General features: G+C 34.5%; 1 protein-coding gene across 1 annotated transcript in view; it reads left to right on the top strand.

The window, feature by feature from the left end:
* The window catches only part of CFTR (cystic fibrosis transmembrane conductance regulator), a 152,578-nt gene that overhangs the window by 72,744 nt on the left and 67,987 nt on the right, over positions 1 to 11,847 (top strand). Inside the window, exons 12-14 of the mRNA XM_006910578.1 lie at positions 6,919 to 7,013; positions 9,461 to 9,547; positions 11,083 to 11,809. Coding sequence (XP_006910640.1) covers positions 6,919 to 7,013; positions 9,461 to 9,547; positions 11,083 to 11,809 — 909 coding nt within the window. The remainder of the gene's footprint in view (positions 1 to 6,918; positions 7,014 to 9,460; positions 9,548 to 11,082; positions 11,810 to 11,847) is intronic.

Below are 11,847 nucleotides of genomic sequence, written 5' to 3'. Positions count from 1 at the left end.
TTTTTTTTTAAACTGAAGCATTCTGTTGTTTCCTTTGGCTCATTCTTGTTTATAGAAGTAGAGCTATAATGATATGAACTTTCCTCTTATGACCACTTTTGCCATGTCCTAAAAGTTTTGATATGTTGTTCTATCATTATTATTTGTTTCTTTGTATCTCTTGATCTGTTTTTATTTCTTTCCTGACCCAGTTATTCTTCAGTAGCATGTTGTTTCATCTCCATGTATTTGTGGTTCTTCCTGCTTTCTTTTTGCAGTTGAGCTCTAGTTTCAAAGCATTATGATCAGAGAATATGGTTGATATGATTTCAATCCTCTTATATTTATTGAGGCTATCTCTGTGTCCCAGTATGTGGTCAATTCTTGAGAATGTTCCATGTGCGCTAGAGAAGAATGTATAAGCAACTATTCTGGGATGGAAGGCTCTGTAAATGTCAATTATGTCCAGTTGGTGTAATGTGTCATTTAAGTATGTTATTTCTTTATTGATTTTCTATTTAGGTGATCTGTCCATATCCAACAGTGGAGTATTTAGGTCTCCTACTGCGATAGTGTTTTGTTCTGTTTCTCCTTTTAGTTCTGTTAGTAATTGCTTTACATATTTCGGAGCTCCCTGATTGGGAGCATAGATATTAATAAGTATTATGTCCTCGGTGCATGATTCTCTTTATCATTATGAAGTGTCCCTCAGTATCTTTCTTTACCTTTTTGATTTTGAAGTCTATTTCGTATGATATTAGTACAGCTACTTCTGCTTTTTTCTGAATGCCGTTTGCTTGAAATATCATTTTCCATCCTTTCACTTTGAGTCTATGTTTGTCTTTGGAGCTGAGATGTGTCTTCTGGCGACAGTATATGGTTGGGTTTTGTTTTTTTATCCATTCTGCAACTCTGTGCCTTTTTATTGGTAAGTTCAGTCTATTTACATTTAGGGTGATTATTGAAATTTGAGGTCTTCTAATAGCCATTTTATCTTTTGCTTTCTGGTAGCTCGGTGTTTCTATTGCTTCCTTGTCCTCATGTTTCTGTTTTCTTTATTTTGGTTGGCTTTTGTGGGTTTTCCCCCTGGTCATTTTTTTTTATGTTGTATACTTCAGTTCTGAATCTTTGGTGTATGGTTACCATTACAATTATGTAAAGGATAGTTATATATATATATATGTGTGTGTGTGTGTGTGTGTGTGTGTGTGTACACACACACACACACACACACAGTCATCCATTTTCTTCTGTGCATGCCTTATCTCCATTTCCTTTTGTGAATTTGGATCTTCGAATCCTCCCCTTTTCAGTCATTATTATCTCAGTTTGTCTCTATGTATGTTACTATCTTGTTATAACGATTCTTTTCTTAATGTTTAAGCTTATAAAGCTCTGTTCTTAGTAAGGCTTGCACTCTTCTGCTTCTATTTACCTGATAGTCACTTTACTCCTAATTAAATATTTTTAATTTTTATTTTTTGTCATTTTGTTTTAGGTGAGCTGACCCCTTTCAGTATTTCCTGTAGTGCAGGCCTCGTGGTGGAGAATTCCCTCAAGCTTTGTATGTCTGGAAAGGTCTCAATTTCTCCTTCATATCTAAAGGAGAGTGTTACCTACTTTAAAAAGGCACTATCTCTAGATGCTTTTGTAGTTGAATTTAAATAACATTTCCTATGTTATTTAAACTATACCAAACTATAGAAAAAGGTTGAAAGCTCTTCAATTAATTTTCTAAAGCCAGAATAGTCTTAGTACTGAAATCTGAAAAAAAATGTAATAAAGAAAACTATAGTAAGTCATCCTTATTAGATAGATATTCAAATAAAACATTATAAAGAAAACATTAAGAAATAGATTCCAACATAGTATAAAAATAATAAAATACGACCAAACAAAATTTATGATAGGAATGCGATCTATAAATCTATGATAGGAATGAAATCTATAAATAAAATGTAATATGTTATATTGACCAAATATTGTGTCAGTAGATGCTAAAAGGGTCTTATATATAATTTAGCAATCATTTTTAATAACTATTCAAAGTAAAAATTGAAGGAAACTTCATAAGTATAGTAATTTTTTAACCAAACATCCCAAAGTAAACATTATTTTAAGTGGTGAAAAATTAATGCCATTTGTCTTTAAACAGGAATAATTTTAAATGTTTATGAAAAAATTGTTCACCTGAAAAAACTGAAGTGATTCAAGCAAAAAGCAAACAAATAAACAGAAAACAAAAGTTTGCTAGAATTAATAAGGAAATATGATAAGATGACTGGATAGTAGATAAGCATATAAAATAATTAGCTTTTCTCTATACTAGCAACAACCATCTAGAAGTAGAAATAGAAAGCTATTTAATTTACGATAGAAAATTATAAAATACGTAAGGATATTGGTTGGAATATAAATTGATGCAGCTACTTTGGAAAACAGTATGGAGTCTCCTCACGAATTAAAAATAAAACTACCACATGACCCAGCAGTTCTACTTCTGAGTACTTACTTGAAGGAAACGAAATCACCACCTCAAAAAGGTATCTGAATCCCTATGTTCATTGTAGCATGGAATGGAAGCAACCTAAGTGTCCATCAACAGATGATGGACAAAGAAAATGTGATATATATATATCTATATATAGATATATATCTATATATATCTATATATATATAGATAGATATAGATAGATATATATAGATATATATATATTCGAATATTATTCAGCCATATAAAAGAAGGAAATCCTACCATTTGCAACAATAATTGAGGGCATTATATAAATGAAACGAATCAGAGTGAAACAAATACTGGATGATCTCACTTATATGTGGAATCTAAAAACCCCTGATCTCATAGATACAAAGAACAGATTGATGGTTGCCAGAGGCAGGAGTGAGGAGTGTCCTACTGCATCCCCTCCAACATATCAGCATTTTCTATCTGAGGTCTTTGGTCATCTTAGGTTAGGAGTATTGATAGTAACAGTTCCTTGTGGGGAGTGGTTAGCATGGTTCCAGCCTAGAGGAGCTGCCAAATAGTTTTTAACATAAATGATTACTTGTCAGTTTACCTCCCTTGTGAGTTTACGGTTTTGTATATGAAGTTCTATTCATAAATGGAATTAACAGAAGTAACCATGTGACAATTTACATATAGATAATGTAGGTAGCAACTCAAGGAAAGATGGTAGATTGCTTCCAGATTGTGAAAGAAAAAGGAAAGATAGTATGGAAATGTGTTTTTAGTGGAGAGAGAGAGAAAAAGATGGTAACAAAAGACAAGGACAGATGTTTGGGGATGGGAAAAAAAGAGAGAGAGAGAACTTTTTTTGAAGTAAAGAGAGCATATTACCTATCTAACTCTTATTCTTCAAATCTCAGGCCAAACATCATCTCTCTCAGAAAGCCTTCTGGCATTTTCTATCTATTGTACAGATACTTCTATTATCTGTACAATTAATTTTCCAACTGTGTACTATTTTATGACCTGTCTTAAACTGGTTAATGAAATCCATGGGATGTTATTTAGCATTCTCCAGGATTATGGCTTATCTTCCAAATTAGATTTAGAATGGCTGGAAATCACAGACTATTTCTGATAAATTCTAAGCTTCTTTTACAATGCCTAGCATGGTTGTTGCCACAGAAAGTTTGTTAACTTGGAGAAAGAATGACACAATTTGTGTGGAAGAGAGGTAATAAGAGAGGCAGAGTGGGTGGGGAGAGGACAGAAATGAGGTGTGAGGATGGATGATGAAGAAGGCTGTGTTGGGGGTGGGTGAGTGAGAGAATTATGGAAAGGAGTTGCCTTGTACCCATGGCCACCCAGTAAATATGTGTAGGTACTGCAGAGGAGTTTAAGTAGCATTCTTTTAGTTTCTTTAAGATGTTTATTCCATTTTGGAGATTTCCTTTTAAAAGTAAATTTAAATAGGAAGAAAGTACACTCGAGCATGTTAATATCTATGGGTGATAGTCACACATATTTACATACACACATACACATCTACATAGGCATTACTTTTTAGATATTTTCCAATTTTTATTTAATGATCATTAATGACATTTTGAAAAGAAAAGAAAAATTTATTTCTAAGTTTCAGCAATGTTTTGAACAATTGAAGTGGATTTGAAATAATTAAGATACAGGGTTCAAAATTCAGCTGTTGTTAAAACAATAGTCTGAGAGAGGCACCTAAAAATGACATAGATGATAGAGGCTTTGTTTATCCTTCTTGCAACCACATCGAAGTTGGAAGGGAAACATGGAGCAAACAGCAAGCAAAGTTGCCTGGGATCTAGATGAACAGAAGCACTACAACTAGAGAGAGAAATAATTAATCTGCAACGGTAGAAGGTAGGAGGGGGTGAAGACACAAGGCTGCCTGGTCCTGAGCGGCTGGGTGGCTGAGTGGGAGAGAGGCTATGGCAGCAGCAGCTGGCAGCTGCAGACACCTCTTCAAGGGGCCGTGTCTGCGGTAATGGACCTGCTTGCTCTGAGCGCCAGTGCCAGATCGGCTGCATGGGGAGCACCAGGGACTAACGGGGACACTGAGTTGTCAGAGTAAGGGCTGGAGGCGAGGCTTTCCCCCAGGCAGAAATGCCGATGGTATCCATTGTTCCTCTGTTGAGTCCTCCCACCTATCAGTGTGCAGATGCAGCACCACCATTGCTGAGACATCTACGAACTGGATAACAGAGGCCGCTCAGCCCAGAGGATTCCCTGAAACTCCATCTTCCCCAACTCATGGTCCCACCCCAAGCCACATCTAGTTGTATCCTGGGTGAGTTTGGTGCTCCTTTCTGAGCCAACCCCAACACTGGTGGCAGCTGGCCTCCGTTTCTGGCATGGCCTCTTGAGGCAACTATAAGCACAGCATCTGTGTATTGCTTGCTAAATCTTAACAGGTGGCCCCAGAGGGGCACAGGCTGGGGCTAAACTGAACCCTTCTCAAAACTGTGCCACTGGACACCTACAAAGCCATGCTAGTAAGACCGGGAGACTTAGGAGCTTTGCTTGATACACAGAAACAGACGCAGAAAGGCAGCCACGATTGGAAGACAAAGAAGTGGAAACCATATGAGAGAACAGAACCGAGATCCAGGAATAATAGTGTCAAGCAATCTAACAGATGCAGAGTTCAAAGCATTGGATATAAAGATGCTCAATGACGGCACAGGGAATGCAGTTAGCATTAATATAATGGCTAAGTGGAAGGCCAGGGAAGGAGGGAGCAATTGGGGGAATTGTTTCATGAACAATATAGATGTCTAACCAATGTACTATATACTAGAAACTAATTTAAATAAATAAATTTATTTTTAAAAAATGTTAAAAAAAAGATGCTCAATGAACTTAGGGGAAGCGTAGGTGAATTCAGTGAGAACTTTAACAGAGATAAAAAATAAAAAACCATAAAAATGGAAATGGAAATAATAAAAGGGAACCAGTCAGAAAGGAAGAACACATCTGAGATGAGAAATATATTAAATGGAATAAACAGAGTGAATAAAGAGGATCGAATCACCAATATAAAGGATGGGGAAGCCAAGGACACCCAATCAGAACAGCAAGGGAAAACAAAACAAAACAAAACAAGACTATAGTAACAATTTAAGGAACAATTTAATGGAACAAAATTAAATGTAAAAACATCTGGGTCGAAGGGGAACAATAAGTTCAAGAGCTATTTGAAAAAATGATGGAAAACCTCCCTAACCTGTTGAAGGAAATAGACATACAACCCCAGGAAGCTCAGAGAGTCCTAGAAAAGATAAACCCAAAGAGGCCCACACCAAGACACATTATAATTAAAATGCCAAAGTTTAAATACAAAGAGAGAACCTTAAAAGCCACAAGAGAAAAGCAGATAGTTACCTACAAGGGAACTCCCATAAGACTGGCAGCTGATTTCCCAAAAGAAACTATGCAGGACAGAAAGACTTGGCACAGAATATTCAAAGTGATAAAAACCCAGGATCTACAACCAAGAATTCTTTATCCAGCAGAGCTATCATTTAGAGTTGAAGGACAGATAAAGAGCTTCTCAGGCAAAAACAAGCTAAAAGAATTTATCACCACCAAGCCAGTATTACAGGAAATGTTGGACGGACTTCTTTAAGAAGAAAAAACATATCAAAAACAGGAATAAAGAATGGTAATAACTGCATTTCTATCAACAAGTACTTCAAATGGAAAAGAATTAAATGCTCTAACCAAAAGATAGGGTGGATGAATGGATAAGAAAATAAGACCCCTACATATGCTGCCTACAAAGAGACTTACTTTAGAATAAAAGACACGCGCAGACTAAAAGGAAGGGGATGGAAAAAGATATTGCCTTGATGGGCCTAAAGGGTATTGCGCTGAATGAAGATAGTCAGATAGAGAAAGACAAATACCACATCATTTTATGTACATGTGGAATCTAAAAACAAAACAAACAACAACAAAAATAGAAACAAATTCAGATACAGGGAATATTTTAAAAACTACTAAGTGGGAGGGGGTTTGGGGTAGACGGTGAAAAAGGGCAGAGGAATTAAGTACAAATGGATAGTTACAAAATAGACATGGAGATATACGTAGCATAAGGAAAATAGTCAACAATGTTGTAATAAATATGCAGGGGGAAGAGGGGTATTAGATTTAGTGGCATGATCAATTTGTGAGTTATATAGATCTCTAATCACTATGCTGTACCGCTGAAACTAATATATTATTGTGTGTCAACTACAACTGAAAAAAAAAAACTCATTGAATTGTTCAGTGTAAATACGAGTAACTAATTGTCTATTATATTTCAATAAAACTGAAAAAAATAAAAACAATAGTCTGATATATGATTATGTTTGAAGGAAAATGTACCTGTCAAATTCAGATCCAACATACTAACAATTTCTTTCTCTATATATTTCTGTTTTTGATAACAGGACATTTCCAAGTTTGCTGAGAAAGACAATATAGTTCTTGGAGAAGGTGGAATCACACTGAGTGGAGGGCAGCGAGCAAGAATTTCTTTAGCAAGGTGAGTATCTGATCATTGGTCTAGTGAGCATTTGCTATAAATATCATGCATGTAAAACACCACAGACATTTCTCTATTTCTTTATATTTTGTTTTGGAATTGAAAGGTGCCTGGGGTCTTATGACTAGCTGGTTAAGAATCACCTTTAAGGATTATAGATTATGACATAGTTTTCATGTCTGGTAATCTCATTAAGATGATGACTTTTCCAAAAAGCATGTCCTTACTTTGGTGTGTGTACTTATGGTATGTTTTACTACAAAGGAAAACACTGGGATTCTGCATAACGCAGGGAAAGATAAGGTGTACATTTTTGTTAAATCTATCACACAGTTCCCTGCTCACCTCCACTTCACAATGAGCATAGCTGCTCTAGGCTATTGTTTATGTTTCTTGGTTTAGATAAACATACATTTTCAAAAATTTCAACATAATTCATAACAAGAATAGCAAGGCAAATGATGTCTCCTGGCTTAGGATCCGTTATCTTTAAAAACAAATAAATAGTACAAGCACATCTAACATTGGAGTGGGTAGTTCCACTGGTAGAGACATTCTTTGTCTAAGCATTTTGAACTGTCAAAGAGAGAAGTATATATACTTAATTTCTGTCAAGAAGAAAACTTTGTGGTTAAACTGTAACTTTAGTTTAAAACATTACTGGTAATATAGGATGTGAAATATTCCTTTAGTTTTATTTGAACAAACTTCTTACTGTGTTGCAGAGTTGTTAGCAAGAAATCACATTGACTTAACTGATATTTTGGCTTCTTTCTCTTACTTTTTCCTGCTTTTAAAAACTGAGACAGAAAACTAATTCACTGAGCTCCTGCAATTGTCTAGTAATATTCTGGTGTGTGTGTGTGTGTGTGTGTGTGTGTGTGTGTGTGTGTGTGTGTGTGTGTCTATGTATCTGTGTGTGATTTAACTTAATCCTCATATCACCCTGTAAAGATAAGATTGTTCTCCCACTTTATGGAAGAAATCATGAGATAATTGATGCTGTTAGATCTTAACTTGCCAAAAGCGACACTGAGAAATGGTAGAATTATCATTTGAACCAGGTCCTCATGACTCTACATTAAACTTTGCCTTGATTTTGGGATTACAATGTGAGGTAATAACAGATATGGGTAATTTGCAGACAAGATAATGGCTTCTAAGTACATGGAAGTTGATTAATTAACCTGTGAGCCAAAGTAAGACTTACCTTAAATATTCCATTTCAAATTTAGGTAAGATATGCCATATGGCTTCTGAACATTAAACACACAATTGAGTTTGTATTTACTAGTTTAAGATTTGGTTTTATTGTAAGGTGCACACAGTTCGAAGTACTACGGAAAATGATTATTTTTATTCTGATCAGAATGTGTCATCTGTGGTCCAGTTTTTGGCTATGAAAATATTATTTCTGATCTCTTGAGAAACTGTGATCATAGATGTGGAGAGAGATAAGTATGAACTGAGCTAGGGAAAGGAAGACCTTGAGGGTATATTTTGATGGATATCTTTTATCTAGCTCTTGCATCTTGTCTTCAAAAATAATTTACACTGCAAAGTTCTTTTAGACTTTGACTTTTTGCCACTTCTGTATTTTCTCTGTTACCTGCTGATTGAATACAATCTTCTTTTTATAGGAAGTACCAAGAATTATACATAAACACTAAATCCTATGTGGTTGGGGTAGGAATAGAAGTAGGCTTACTGACAATCATACCTGAAAAAATTTGTTGTGAAGACATTATCTCATTTCCATTAATATGGGACTGTATCTTCATCTCATTACTGTTCTAAGATCAACTTCATGAAGATTTTACTTGCTGATAAAATTTTATGTAAAATAATATGAGTATACATTTTTACTGTGAGTTATTTATCCTTGTTTGGAATTTTTATGAATATGATACAGAGACTAAGACTATAAGCAGCAAAAAGCATTTCAATTATACAGCCACAGTAGTGCTACTGACAACCTGTTGGTAGCAGGTTGACAGTAAAAAATCATTTCACATGAGTGTTGCAATTTAGTTGCTGCATCTGACATTTTATAGGATTGAAGCAGTTTATTTTATTCTTTTGTTTCCCCACCCAAATCTGAAATCTTTGAGGGCAGGGACTGTGTAATTTTTACCACCGTATTCCTCAGAACATAGAATGGTGCTTGGCTCTAAATAGATATTATTGTTAAGAGAGTTTCTTTTTCCTTTTTTTTCTTTCTATTAAAGGTAATGTTTTACATTGTATGGTATGATGTTATTCAGTTTGTAACTTTTGCTAGTTTTTGTCACTTACATTTAGCAAAGCCACTTCAGCAGTTCTCATAGTGTTGTGAAAAACCATAAAATTCATGTGTAACTTACCTTATTGGTCTTCATTTAAAACATCTATACCAAATTACATGGGAAATATGAAGACATTTCATTTAATTTTCATTTTCTTTTTAGAGCAGTATACAAAGATGCTGATTTATATCTATTAGACTCTCCTTTTGGATACCTAGATGTTTTAACGGAAAAAGAAATTTTTGAAAGGTATGTTCTTTGAATAACTTGTTATGCTCATGCAAAAAGACAAGGAATGACTATACCATCAGAGACTGCATATTACCCCTTGAGAGATATGTCAAGCATTGTGACTCAGTATGAAAGAATGTAACATAACACTTACTCAAATCTGATTTTCTCTTCACAGTCGATTCAAGATTACTTCCGTGAAAAGTTCTGACTACCTCATGCTAAACTAATTTCTTCCATTGCTATTGCTTGTTAAAGCAATCACTATCTCTATGGTTTTTACAATATTATTGCCTTGTGTCATTTTATTTTAATTAGTTATTATAATTAAATTTCATTTGCTTTTTTTGTGTGTGTGTTAGAATTTTAATCTCTCTTCTCCTTAGATAGTAAACCTTTTAAGGAATTAAATAAGCTGACTGTTTTAATGTTTAATGCCAGTGAATGCTCAGACTATTCATCTATCTTAGTACTTCCTTCAGAAACTCATCTTCAGGCTCACAGAGCTGGGGATTTACATTTCATTGGAGCTTCTGATAGACCCCAAAGTATAAGTTCCTACGTGGAACAGTTAGTTAACTATACGACTTAATTTTAAAGTTTCAAAATTACTTCATAGGCTATAACGTAGTTTTTAGGAGAATTATCATAATACTCTTCTAGAAATAAAGATTTTAAACAATAAGGATGTAGATGTATATTTGTATAAAATGGTGGTATTATTTCTGGAAGCACCTTTCCTAGAATTTAGTTAAATTTTATACCTAAGATACTATGTTTACAATACTGTGACTGTGATAAGTAACTTTTTACCAATATAAACTTTGCTAGCTATGCTAGTATGTTAGAGTACAATCTAAAATGATAACTCTTTCTATATGATATATAATGTTTTAATGCCTAAAAGAAGTTTGTCTTTCTTAGATGGTTCTAATCAGGATTTAGTTCTAGACTGGAGGGTAATGTTATTAGAGGAGGGTCAACAACTCCATTTCTCAGGTTTGTTGTTGTTATTGTTTTAACAAATCAGATTGGCCTTAATATAAGTTCTTGAGAACTAAATTGGAGGTCACCTTAAAATGTAAAAGGAAATTAACAGAGAATTTAAAGGACCAAAAAAGCTCTGACGTTTTAGAAGGTATATCGAAATATAAACTCCCTGCCCCCCAGGAATCTTAAAGTTCATCTAACAATTCTCTCATTTCCTAGATGAATAAACCAAGACCCAGATCAATTTGCTCAAAGTCAAACATTTATTTAATATAGGTATTTATTTAGTTTCATTCTAGGTCTGTTAACACTCCACTTTACAATATAGTATACTATAATAATTCAATTATATAGTATTTAATGCTATACTAACTCAAGAGGCACCAAATCAATTACTATTGGGTATTTACTTTTAGAATTATTTTAAGTGTAATAACAATATTGTATCATAGAGGTTTTATAGAAGAATACCTTAATAAAATGTTAAAATGCAATACATATAGTATTGTAATAAAGTGTTTATAAAATTGATGTCTTATTTATATCTTTTTATATTCTTAAAGCTGTGTCTGTAAATTGATGGCTAACAAAACTAGGATTTTGGTCACTTCTAAAATGGAACATTTAAAGAAAGCTGACAAAATATTAATTTTACATGAAGGTAGCAGCTATTTTTATGGAACATTTTCTGAATTACAAAATCTACGGCCCGACTTCAGCTCGAAGCTCATGGGATATGAATCTTTTGACCACTTTAGTGCAGAAAGAAGAAGTTCAATCCTAACTGACACTTTGCGGCGTTTCTCATTAGAAGGAGATGCTGCTGTCCCCTGGAATGAAACAAAAAAACAGTCTTTTAAACAGACTGGAGAGTTTGGTGAAAAAAGGAAGAACTCTATTCTCAATTCAATCAACTCTATAAAAAAATTTTCAGTGGTACAGAAGACTCCATTACAAATGAATGGCATTGAAGAAGATTCTGAAGAGCCTTCGGAGAGAAGGCTGTCCTTAGTTCCAGATTCTGAGCAGGGAGAGGCCATCCTGCCTCGAAGCAATGTAATTAACACTGGCCCCACATTTCAGGGACGAAGGAGGCAGTCTGTTCTGAACCTGATGACACACTCCTCAATGAACCAAGGTCAGATCATTCACCGAAAGACAGGGGCATCCACAAGGAAAATGTCATTGGCCCCTCAGGCGAACTTAACTGAAATGGATATATATTCAAGACGATTATCTCAGGATAGTGGCTTGGAAATAAGTGAAGAAATTAGTGAAGAAGACTTAAAGGTGTGTACAGATTATTTGCATGTTTTTGTTTGTTTGTT

Source organism: Pteropus alecto, unplaced genomic scaffold (assembly GCF_000325575.1).
Source record: "Pteropus alecto unplaced genomic scaffold, ASM32557v1 scaffold22, whole genome shotgun sequence".
Lineage (NCBI taxonomy): Eukaryota > Metazoa > Chordata > Mammalia > Chiroptera > Pteropodidae > Pteropus > Pteropus alecto.
The sequence above is the reverse complement of the archived record's forward strand: the minus strand, read 5'-3'. Positions and strand labels throughout refer to the sequence as shown.